General features: G+C 40.5%; 1 protein-coding gene across 3 annotated transcripts in view; it reads left to right on the top strand.

Moving 5' to 3' along the window:
• Positions 1-12,321, top strand: part of LOC105426480 (caveolin-3) — a 59,695-nt gene extending 47,374 nt beyond the window's left edge. The window contains exons 1-4 of one of the 3 annotated variants that reach the window (XM_089080313.1): positions 4,759-9,011; positions 10,759-10,847; positions 11,436-11,615; positions 12,083-12,321. In XM_089080313.1, coding sequence (XP_088936439.1) covers positions 10,761-10,847; positions 11,436-11,615; positions 12,083-12,280 — 465 coding nt within the window. In that variant the 5' untranslated portion in view covers positions 4,759-9,011; positions 10,759-10,760 and the 3' untranslated portion in view covers positions 12,281-12,321. Of the gene's footprint in view, positions 1-4,755; positions 10,848-11,435; positions 11,616-12,082 lie in introns of those variants that run through there. The other 2 variants (XM_089080316.1, XM_011637723.3) reach the window with 2 other exon arrangements.
• The last annotated feature ends 1,010 nt before the right edge of the window (positions 12,322-13,331 follow it).

Here is a 13,331-nt window from a genome sequence, read left to right as displayed (position 1 = left end):
TTGCCTGTGTGCGAAGGGGAAACATGAGTGCCACGAGGTGTAGCTTCTACCCGCACGTCCAGATATTATACCCACAACCGAAACTCGCTTTCTTACATAGGGATCTCATGTACACCACGTGTACCGGCGATCTCATTATACCAGCTGATTTGACAAAAGCCTTGCGTCAAGAAGGGCGCCACGTGCGAGTTCGTGATCGCAGGCGTGATTCTTCGTCGTAGTGCGATGATGTCCACGAGGAAAGCGCGTGACTCGTTTTCGTGGAATAATTCGTATAAACGAACACGGTGGACATGCGTAATCGTACACGTGAAGTATTCGAACGTTAACAGAAATTCCAACCTTCGCGCGTGTTGGCGAGGAGAAATTCGGCCTAATCGCGTGTCCGTGAATAGAATATCTTTCTCGAATAGCGGTATTCTGTAAGGAAGAAGGTGATAAGATAAGACGAAATGGATAAAATAATGAATTGTTAATTTTCTCAGGCAATAACAAATGAGTAACAATTTAATATCTAACTCACTAAAAATTTTTGATAGATATAAATAATTTGTTATAGTTTGATACATTATTTTTATTAAAATATTAGAATGTTAAAAGAATATAAAAGATTTATTACAATAAAATCTCTGTTTACTCTTCAAAAAACCTATCAGAAAATCAGATTCAATCTTTCATCATTTATTCATTACTAAAAGTAATCTTTCCCGAGAGGGTGTAAATAACGAAATTCTTAAAAAATATAAAATTTCCAAAATTCTAATTCATTTAATAAATAATCTTTTCAATTTTTACAGGTTATAAATAAAGGCTTTAGTAACTTTGAAAAATTATTTTTACATCTTTATAGAAATCAGTTAAAATCTTCGAATTTTAAGGTTGTCGTTTTACCCTCTTTCCTTTCAATTTGATTCACGCAGAGGGCAGAGACGTTTCGTGTCGTTCTTTCGCACGGGGAGGTTGCTAAAGTACAACGAGATTATATGAGGGAAATGAACAGAGTCCTGTAACTGCATGTTGTTTTTGACGATCTGACATGCGCGAAAGATGCGCCATCGTCGTCATCAGAGTTTTAAGCGCCGTCGTAAACATAACGACATGCTTAAAAATAATCCACCCTGCGAAGAACACGAGGCGCGATCCGCTCAAAGTGCATGTTGCGCATAAATAATTCGCTCAATGCTCATGTCGCAATTTTCGCGGAACCTTGGAACTAACCGTCCGCAAATTCGTTGAATTTTCCGGTGCTTCGTGATCAACGCAATTCGCGCCGACGGATTCGACGTGGATGAGGTGCTACTACTTGATTTTCATGTTATAAGTGTTCCTCGGTAATTTCATAAATTAGCTTCAAGAGTGAAATTATTTTAAAGCTTCCTAGAATTTTGTAAATCTTGACTCTTTAGACGCATCTAGATTTCAATTCCGTACGTATCTATCTTTTCAAGAGTCTTGAATTTTCTTGAGATTCTTATCCTTCCTCACAATTTATTTGAAGGTCTCTTACATTTGTTGTCCATTGAAATATTTTTATAATTTGTTAATATTTATTTTATATTCGTATTCTTTGATATTGCTGCGTTTTATACATATCGTATATATATATATATTTTTTTTTCTCGATTCGAACATTCAACATTCGCTTGAAGATTTCACAGAAGATTTCAGTCTGGGATGTATCCATTTTGATTAAGGCTCAGCGAACAAATGACGTATGATAGCGCAACTAAGACAATAATTATACGCTATAAACATTGCCGTTATGCGAGCATAAGTGCTCCCACCTGGTTTCTGAACAATGTGACTGGACACGGAGACCTTTGCGGGATTTGTCTTACCCAACTCGCGCGAGCGGCCGGCCTAGCGAAGTGTCGTAATGCAGCCGCAAACGAGCGAAATTATCGTTAACGGTAAAACTAGCGACAGAAATATTCGCCGCGGCGAAGCCTGGATCTAAAATTAATTCTCATTATCCTACACGACCGTTGCCGTGTAATCGCCGAGAAAATTCACCGCCCCATAAAACGCGGAACATTTATATTCCCCGCGAAGCCTTCCAAGCGATGCGCTTGCGTCATCGAGAGAAGAGAGAGAGAGAGAGAGAGAGAGAGAAAAAAAAAAGGAAAGACCGTAATGCTAATATAAACAGTTACTTTCCACGTCCTAGATTCGGCAGGTGTACGCGCGAGTATAATTCCAACTATTCTTCATTATTTTATCCGACGTAATACGTTATCTTATCTTGTTTTCATTTTTCTCATTTTTTTTTCCTCAAAGATTGCAGCAATTGCAGGATACTTTGACTAGAAAACAGTGACAATCGAAATTTAAAAAGAACATTTCTTAGTTATGTCATTTGGAATGTAAAAAAAAAATGTAGGTTTGGGTTATAAACAATTTATAAATAAAATAACATTATTTTTAATATTTTTATAACAGAAAATATTTAATAAATATATATTATATTTTTTTCAATAGATGACAAAGACTATTGGTCGTGAATATTTCATAAAATCAACTGCAAGAAATAAGAGAAATTTATGGAAAGATGTTACTATAAATATTGGATTTAAACATAAAATATAAAAATAATTAATTATGTATATATAAAAATGTATATATAAAATTAATAATTTTAAAACAAAATATGTGTGTTAAATATACCATTTAATACCAATATTAGTATTTCATACTTTTATTGTCGCATTTTAAACTTCTCAATTCCTAACATCATAAATATATTATCAACTTTCCAGCGATTAAGTCTAATATTTTTATCTTTATAGATGACTGTGAGAAGTCAATCAAGAATCTAAATACACATCGGGAGGATAATTCAGGATCGATCTGAAGAGAAAGAGAGACAAGCTGAGAAGCTGGTTTTGATTTATGATTCCTTTATAAGTAATATTCCCCCGCATCGTTACGCAGTATTAGCCTCTCATTTATTCTCAATGTAGCGATTAATATGTAATATCCAAGATAATACATAACATTTTTAATAATCCATCTTTCTTGTGTCTACGCCGTTTTACCAGTTTGATAAATATTAATCTGCATTGATATTTATTCCTATCGATTAATATCAATCTGTGAAGAGAACCTCGGCTCGCGCGTTCGCCAGTTTCGCAGGTAGTGCGACGCGGTGTAGGTGTAGGTGTGTGTGTGTGTGTGTGTGTGTGTGTGTGGTGTGTGTGGTGTGTGTGTGTGTGGTGTGTGTGGTGTGTGTGTGTGTGGTGTATGTGTGTATGTGTGTGGTGTATGTGTGTGTGTGTGTGTGTGTGTGGTGTGTGGTGTGTGTGTGTGTGTGGTGTGTGGTGTGTGTGTGTGTGTGTGTGTGTGTGTGTCTATGTATGTATGTATGTGTGTGATTGGCGAACCTATTATGTCACAACTTCTAGTTACGGCGGCAAGGTAGAGCCGGACCATGAACCCAAGGCCGGTGGCACGTTGCACAGGCGCACGTGACCGGTTCTTTCTGCAGGTTTTCCCGCGTCACCGTCGCCTTCCTACCTCCCGACTACTTTTCACTAGGAATAAATCCGCGATCACCCCCGTGCGGAACACGCCCGTTTCCCCACAAGATTTTTTCGAGCCGTCTCGTTTGTTTCCCCTGGGTTTCTACCTTCCTCTTGCAAAACAGCCGCTCATTACGTACGCTCGTCTAGCAACACGATCAAAGCGGCGTGGAAGGATGAACATTATTCCTGATACTTTGAGATTATTTATTCTCAAAGTTATTACGTAATTATTAGAGGTGGGAGAAGGGAGAGAGGGGGGGGGAGGGGCAGCGATTATCTTCATAACTGGAATTAACGCTCCTTCGTCGGATGGCTCTTTAATATTTCCTCTTTGTCGGTAATTTTAGACGATATGCTTTTTTGCTGGTTTGTCATTTCCATGCGTTATAATAGTCGAGCGCAAGTGTTGTACCGCCCATGCTTCATTATTCGCGCGTGATAATAGCGCCTCCACACGTACACGTGCACGTACGCGCGCACGTACACGCACGCGTGGGGGGAACGCGCGCGTGTACGAGCGTCGTTACAGCGATGTAGACAATCTTATCTAAATATTTGCATGTCATTACGGGATTTCAGTTCCTCCCCGTCTCATCCGGCGCGAGGATAATCTCTTATTTCGATTTTATCTGCGCGTTATGTAATCGCATTTCGGCCGCGCGCCATTTTCTGCGGGCGTATGTACCCTGGGTATGCGCCTGAGGGGGTTAATTTAATTTACCTCCGTTCTGTCCGATTAACCCGCATTGTAACCATTTTAATAGAATCTGCCCAAATGCGAGAGTAGAGATGAAACACGAAATTCGCATCTGAAAGGCATCTCCTCGAAAATGGAAGAAAGTCTCAATTTCATCGGGCGGGGAAAAGGGAGAAAAGCCAATTCCGCTACAATAAATTACATTTATCCGTATAATATACAGTTTATATTTCGATTAATTAATCTTTCTTATTTGATTTATTTTTTTTTTTATTTTTCTTGTTTGATTAATTATAAAGATGCTTCATGATAAATTATATGCAAAATATTTTCTTTATTGCTTATACATTTTTATAATGCATATTATTTTGAAAAGAAACGTAATGAGTACAATTCGATCAAGATGAGAAATTATTACGCTAAATGTTTTTCTTCCATCGGTATTCGTTTACGTAAATCGGTAAATCATTGAATGGTAATTATGTGAAAAACGCAAATATAATATATAAAATATAATATAATATATAAAATATAATATAATTCATAATAATTTATTCATAAAAACAAGTTGTAAAAATATTAAAGTACATAAATGATAAGTAAAATTTATAAATGCATATTATATATACGTAATATATCTGCATAATGCAATACGTATACATAATATGTAATGAGACTTTTATCTATAATGTGTTGACTTATTTTAATATCTTCTTTGCGCGTGATATTATGCGTCATAGATTAATATATATTTTATCAGAATTTTTTTATGTTACGTGTAATCTATTCATTATTTATTGCAATGTAAATAATTTATCATATTAATATGTTATTTAATATTTAATATGTTATTTAAAATTCCTTGATGCTGCAGCAATTTTCATCAGTAAAGTAAAAATCGCTTTCAGAAAAAGCGTCGTACGAGTAAACATTCTTCATAACACAAGAACAAATTTGTACGAAAGAAATTTCGTATATCAATGTCTAATTAGTCTCAATTTAGTCTAATTTAGTCAAAGACAATTAATCAATTTAGTCTCATCTAATTTTCTCATCTCTAATTTTTGATGATAAACATTACAAATTATGTCACGTAAATAATGTAGTTGTACATAAAAATGAAGTCTTAAGTAATAATTAAAACATTCAAAAGTAATTTTGATATTGATTTTGAAATTAAGGTGAAGAAAATAAATGCAGTTAAATATAGATATATTCGTATCTTCCGAGGAGTGAATTCTCCAATTTAATTCAACGTGTAACATAGTTTCTCCTAGTAATATGTAAAGCCTTTCGTTTTGCGAATAGCAGAGCTCTACGATATGCAAATATATGTTGTCGCAATTGAATCGACCGAAGCGGAATGATTTAGATAAACGGTGACGAAGACGGGACGCTGGCACGATAACACTCAATCGTCTATGATGCAAACGTTCGATGATTCGAACGTTCGATCTCTCTCTGCTTCTTACATGTGTTTGTCATCTTCACCTTTCGGTATGGTATATTTACACAAAATATATGACAAGAAGACTAATAACAATCTATTTTTTTTCAGTAAAAAGTTCAATTTTAAATTTTCTATCTCGAACTTTGAAGCGATATTGTTCTATTTCCAATTTTGCGTGCGCCGTGTATGTAAAATTATTATGAAGAATTAAATTCAGATGGGTTTCGTGCACGGCACGAAATATGTCTCTCCATCCCGCAATATTGTCCAATTATTATTCAATTTACCGTCCAAGCTTTTTATTATCCTCATCCTCAGAAGAGGATTTCGCGATTTAACGTTTGCGGACGTTTGTATCCGACGAAACGGCCGAATAATTCTAATTTGATAAATCGCAGATCGTTGGCCAAGAGTCAACGTATCACGTCGCGATATAAAATCGCGATAGCGTCGCGAAATAGAAATATCGTGATCGCGAACGCGACGGGCGTGTGCGCGATATACGCGGAGTTATGCCATATTTACAGATTATTATGCAACGCGCGCATTGACGCAATTCAGATCCGATCGCGGGCACGAACCGATCCATGGGAAATCTTGAATTACACGTTTTATATATCGGCCGCCGCCGCCGCCGCCGCCGCCGCCGCCGCCGCCGTCGCTATTGAGGGAATTGAAAGGGCCGTCGTGACTGGGATTACGTTAATTTCTTCGCTTATGATAATGGCACAGGGCGGCCTTGTGCTCGTAAATTTTCGTTTCATAATCCGGAGGAATTACATATTGACACGGTTGGCGAGTCCGGCCGCGCCACGAAACGGCTAGATTTACATTTTGTTATGGTACCCGCGTCTAATGTACAGGGTGTCGGATAATCGAATACGGAGAAACCGCGTGGAGAGCAGCGAATGACATTTTTCCTGAGAAATGAGCGAGGAAGTTAATTAATTTTAATTTTTGAAAATCCCTCCGAAACGCGATCGTTGGCTGTCCCGAATTTTGCAAAATTAACTCGACGCTGCAGAGACAGAGAGAGAGAGAGAGAGAGAGAGAGAGAAAGAGAGAGAGAGAGAGAGAGAGAGAAGCTAATCAGTCTTAATTTTCGGAACTTAATTCTCTTACGAAAGAGAATTAAGAAAGAGATTAATCGATTTTAATAAGCAATATGTCATCGAGGTTACTAATTGTTCCTTACTTCATCGGGTTTTAACTTTTGATTACGCGAGAATGCCGTCCGACGGTCTTCCGTACTTGGCGTTTCTCCGAACGAAAAATTTTACCCGGTAGCGGTGAACGCGAGGGTGGCGAATGTTTACGATATCCCGTGGGGTGCGATAGAACGGCGTGACTCAGCGGTTATGGGGATGACGTAAGAAAATGGGGATTTTGTGGTCTTTCAGAAAGGGCGGCCCGAGAGAAGCCCGAGCGCTTATTATTAAATCTTCCATCTCGAGTTTTCTGTTTACTTATTAAACACCCGACGGAATCGAGCGACGTGGTGATATTTCAAAGACAAACGACGTACAATCGTCCCTCTAATCGTCCCGGGAATATCCCGAATTTATTTATCTCTGCAAACGCGGAAATTCTTTCATTTTCCTATAACAAGATATCGTGGCCGATTAAAATAAACTTCGTAGCGAAGCGTAAAATGATTAGCGAAAAACAGAAATAGCGATTTCGCGGATTTTCGCGCGACGCGTCGTAAGAAAATAAAGCTGAAAAATTGCATCAGAGATTAGCTGAATTGCACGCGGAAAAACTGCGGTCGTATCAGGCCGCGAAATTCTCTCGCAATTCCCGACACGAAGTCGTCGGGTGATTGTATGACACTTTTCCACCTATACGAATGGCAAAAGTGCCGGCTATGGATCGTGACGGGTCGACTGTCGTGACTGTCGTGCTTATGCAATCGGGCTCCGGGTCCAATTTAAGCGCCAGAATGACCATTACGATATCCCAGACGTCAGCCTCCATTCATACGTCTCCCTCGCCCCCCCCCCTGCCCCGTCATCCACAGGCTGTCACCCCGCATTGTTCGTGTTTCGGATCGACAGCAACGAGATGCGTGTCTGGCGTCACGAGTTCTCTCCATAGCGATCGCCTCTCCAATCGTTTTTATCGTGACAAAAAAAATACATAACACGTAATCGATTGTAAAAAAATCTAAAAAATTTTTTTAAAGTATGAAAAAATTTCTTTATAAAAAAATTTATTATTTTTGATTTTTCTTAAATATTATGCAAGATTGGATGTAGAAAGAACCAGGAAAAAACGACAAGATTAAAAAACAATGTCATGACTGATGAAATTTAACAATAAAGAAGAATTTTTATAAATTGTTGATTTGTTATTTAAGTATATCGATCGATTTGCTTCACGATCCGTTGGTAATGCTGCAAGTTAATATCAATCGCATACTACTGACTCCATCTGTTGTTTGTAGATGGAAATTTCAAATGTCATGATAATTAAGCACGTATATTTATAATCAACTACAATAACAAATTAGTGTTGCGTCATGCTAATGATTATCGCGCCTCATTAATATCGAGTCGTACTAGCGATGAATCGAAAATAGCATTCTTTTTGCGCGATTGCTATTTTAGGTTTACGATAAACATAAAGGTGAATTAATTCTCGTTTGCTTATTATATATCCGTAAGATGCTAAATTTAGACTGTCATTTATAGATATTTAACATTTATAGATATATTTAATTAATTTTCCCTGAATATATTTTACTTCGATATTTTTCGAAGTAACTTTAACAGTTAATTAATTTATCGTGAAGACATTTTACTTTGATATCTTCCGAATAATTTTCCGAGAAATAAAAATTTCTCGAATAATCCTCGAGAGACTTTGCATTGATATTTTCCGAATAATTCCTTCGAAATAACAATTTTCCGAACAATCTTCGAGACTTCATACACTTTTGTGTCCCTGTCTCGCATCGTCTTATCTTAAGACCATTATTTTTTCACGGCATCGCAATTACGCCGCTCATCGCGGGCCGTTCACTTTCGTTTTCCGGGGTGGTTGTACCCCGTCACGTCAACAAACACCGAGCGGCCGGTCGGCCGCGAGGGGTTGAAATCCCCGACAGTGCGCAGCCGCGCTGACCGCTGTCCACTTCTCTTCCTTAGAATTCCCCGGATTATTCCACGCCTGCTTATACCCGTGTTGCGCCCAAGTTGTACCACGAATAACACACGCTACTCTCTCGTAAAAGTCTCGAGGCGACGCGCGTGTGCCGGCAATCTGGCAGCAAGAGTTCCCTCCAGTATTTCGCGATTAACCGGCAAAATAAGGGGTTCCAGGGTGGCGAACGGCGAACCGAGTGAGTATATCGTTTCCGTGAGCGCGAAGATCGTCGGGGAGACCTCACCCTCCCCCCCCTTTCGGAAGATGTCGATCTCCGTGTAGTGCTCCTTCTTCGTTTTCGATCTTGGCGGGTCACCCTCGCGACGGAGAAACGGCGTCGCAAGAGCGAGAGAGAGAAAAAAACCGAAAATATCGCCTCGGTTCGGTAATGTTTTTTTCCGTCGCAACACTGAGACAAGGACTATGATTAGGAACGAGTAGTAGCGAGTCGGAATAGAATCGCGGAAATAATTGATGACGGGAAGGAGGTAATTCGATCGGCCGAGCTCCACTTTATGTCTTTGTTGGACACATAGTAGCGCGTCATGTGTAATGGAGGCATCCATTATTAATTGGCTATGAGTCGCATGGGTTTCTTCGGGGAAGTTTGCGTTAAACTAAACGTGATCGGACGTTCCGCGACGAAGAAGAATCGGAAACTCGATTTTCCGGTAGACGAAACTTTTCGCGAGTCGATAATCGCGCGAGACGTAAAGCGCACACCGCTCGCCCGTTTACCGGCAGATGAGGGAGGGAGAGAAGAAAGAGGAGGGGGGAGAGGAGGGTGGTAGATACAATCTGCAACTTTTGTGAAGGAAGTAGGGCAAAGTCGTGGTATCGCGTCATTTCTCGTCTACGTCCAGTTTCGTTTGTTCAGACCTTTTGCTTTTATACCCCGTGAAATTCGTTTCAACCCTCACAGATCCGTCGGATAATAATTTTTATTCCCGTCGCCGCAATAACACGTACTCGATGTTTTTTTTTCTCTTTGCAAAAGAAAAAGAAAATTGTGGAAACATAAAACAATTTGCTTTTATCACTGCACTTTACAAAGGATTAAGTATCGGGATACTTGCGTCGTTCAGATAAGCCGACACGAAGTCTTTTCTGGTTTATTCAATTTACAGAATTATTATTATTATTTTTTTTTGACATTTGCGATAAATTTGTATCGATAATAAGAATAAATTGCATAGAATTTTTAACACGCCGAGAAAAAAAATTCGTCCCCGAGATCAAAGGCACGACGTCAAAAAGATCGTCCTCACCTTCGCAAGGGTGACGTCGCCACGTGCCGCAAGGGTTTATAAAAAAGAATCCGCGACCTCGTCGCGGTCTCGCTTCTATAGAAGCCGCCTGGGTGCAACAGTTGAAGTCAAGGCAAGGAGAGTTTAAGCGTAGCCCCGTTGCGTCTCGAATCGATATCGGTGATTACGCCAAGGTACACGTAAATACAGCCCCCCTCCTCGCCCCCTCTGCCCTCGCCCTCGTCCGGTCCACCCCCGACGTTTAGCGTTTGGCGGGCTCGGTGGACGCGCGTCGCTTGGGATGGCGATCGCGTACCCCTTGATCGCAACTCTTTCGTCCTCCTCCTCCTCTTCTCGCGATCGGGGGCGGGCGATTCCGCAGCTTGTCGCAGCCAGCGGTGTAGCGCGCGAATTTATTATTTAACGGGAATAATCGATGGCTTATGGATACGTGTACACCGGGGTACACCTTCGCGATAGTCGTCATTTTCGCGATGGTGACGCGCCGCGTGGCAGGGAAAGCCGCTCTTCGTTGTCTGCAGCCGCGAGTCGGCGGCGCGTGAATTTGAAAGGGATCATCCCTCCCGGCCGGGAATAAAGTGAGCGTGATGACGACCTCTCGGGAAACCGTGCTGACGAGATTCAGAAACAGCTTCCGCTGCGGCATGCCCAAATGCCCGAGCATTCGTATTCCAGGAATGGAGAAGCCGGAGTCCTCCGCGGGAGGCGAGAGTGCCACCGAGCTCGAGGATCGGGATCCCAACAACCTGAATCAGCATCTTCAGGTAAAAGCCGCCTCTCATCACGATCGATGTTTCCAGATGCGACTCGTACCTGTTGTCGCAAAACACCTTTGCACCTCACTGAAAGATTTTTAGAGATTGCACCTTACCTCGCGTCCCGTAAATTCAAATCACATTGCGAATCGTAATTTGTTGTAATTTGAATTCGATCTTTGTTATCTTTGTTATGTAATCCAATCATCGGAGGGGACAGTGAATCGCTCTCCACCAATTGTTCTTTTTTCTCTTTCCCTAAATTTTTAGAATTTTAAATTGTCCAATTTTTCTGGGCAACAGCGCGAAACGAAAATCCTAAAAGTCACAACTTACACTTCTGCGAAGATGATTAAGGATCGATGCTCAGCGACATAGACTAATGGGACTTTAGGCTGACTTTGTCTGCTATTCATAGTCTTACCCGCGACAAATAATCACGCTTATCAAATCGCATAATCGCATAATCATTTAATCACACACATATACACACACACACACACACACACACACACACACACACGCACAAACATGTACGCACGACGGCGGTTTAATGATACGATCGATTTTACGCAAGCCTGATCGCCTCCTACGCAGGTAATGTGGGATGACGTGATTGGCGAACCGGAAGGAATCAGAAGTCCCGAATGTGCCTGGCGACTCAGCGGCCACTGCTTCCGGCTCTCCAGGGGATGCTGCTACGTACTCCTCTCCGTCCTCGTGGCACCCCTGCTCGCCCTGTGTTTGGGTTTCACGTTCGCCTGTCTCGCGTTTCAGGTGAGTCGATAAGTCCGTCCCTCGCTCGTTCTCTCTGATTTCTACCGATCGATCCCGGGTACTCTCGTGTGTATCACGAGAGTATACACCTTTCGATTACGTGTGGATGAAGTGCACACACGTCGCGCCATAACGAGAGATTCGACTAGGATCGCGGAATGATTATAGAATATTTATTTTTCATTTAAATGGCTTAATGTTAACGCGATTAATTTCATTGCTCGGTAAATGATTGTATCGATAGTCGCAGAAATTTAGTAACAATTATAAATAAAGTGGGCAAAACTTCTTTGTTTTTGTGTTTTTTTTTTCTTTTTTTTTTCTTTTTTTTTCACGATTGAATGGTCGAATGAAGAAATTTTAATGGAAAAGATTCGGAAAGAAATTTTTTTGCCTTTGAAATTCTAATAGTTATTATTCTATCCCGTTCGACTTCTCCTGATGCTTCTGTATGTTGTTCCTTGCAGCATATATGGTGCGTCGCGCCGTGTTTGCGCGTGTGGAAGATCACGTGCGCGGCGATGCGAAATTTCTTGGCGTCGGTGACGCAGGCGATCATACGGCCGATCACAGAGTCGTTGGGCTATCTCTGTCACAACATCCGCGTGTTCAATCAGAGGTTACCAGACGGTCCTTACCAGAAGGAAGACCTACTGGTCGTGTAACTCGACGACTCCAACGGCAACACGGGTTCGTGGGGGTTCCATCCCCCCTCCTCCCCCCCTCGCTGTCGAGTTCGCGTGCGATGGCAATTCTTCCGCCATCGCATTCTTTCGAAACGCGTTTGCGATGCGTCGAGCGATCGCGCGAGGAGTACATGTCGGTAGTGTTATAGCGTTTTAGAGTTAAATCGACGAGAGAGATGCTTAATTATAGAGATACTTACGAGACGCGATCGCAACATGCGGACATATATCATCATGTGAGAAATTTAAAAACGGCCCAATGCCCCAGACAGATATTCTTTTTAGCCAGAATTAGATCGACCGAGATCCAAGTGCGATGTAACGCTATTCTGTCAAAATAGTATGAGGGGATTAACGGCCAAATTCGAGCAAATTAAAGTGTTCAAATAAATAACTAATAATGAAAAGAATCAATCACATGATATATTAACGTGACCCTTTCGAATTTTATTCAATCAATATCAAAGGATATCAAAAAATTTTTAGAGAAAAACCCTTGGAACATAAAAGAATAAATAGAAATACGATCAAATCAAATCAATCAATGATCAAAGTTCTAATATCAAAATCAAAAGAGTGAACTGTTCTATCAATAACTGCTAATATAATTGACGCAATTTAAAATAGGATAGTGTAAATCCGATTGTTAACCAATAATGGGCCTAAACGAGTATCCTTTTAATTGTATCAGTACTGGCTGTCAATATTGCGAAATTCCAAGTTAGTGAGAATCAAGTATAGGGATATAACACTATTTTATCAATAACTGTTAATACCCATTATTGGCACAGTTTAAAATGGGACGATGTAAATCCGACTGTACTTAATGGAATAGCAATGTTCGCCACTGATGCTCCGACTGCCCATTATTGAGTCCATGTTGGGCCGGTTTTGAACAATATCGACAATGTCTAAATAATATTTGTACTATAGTAATATCTTGATGACAAATATCGAAATACCGAAAACGTTTAAAATAGGCGGAGAGAACACCACGACATGCGCGTTGCACGTAATCGAGGCGGTATAT

This window comes from Pogonomyrmex barbatus, unplaced genomic scaffold (assembly GCF_055798465.1).
Source record: "Pogonomyrmex barbatus isolate J1 unplaced genomic scaffold, ASM5579846v1 scaffold1, whole genome shotgun sequence".
NCBI classification, from domain to species: Eukaryota; Metazoa; Arthropoda; class Insecta; order Hymenoptera; family Formicidae; genus Pogonomyrmex; species Pogonomyrmex barbatus.
This window is presented reverse-complemented; position numbering and strand designations above follow the sequence as displayed.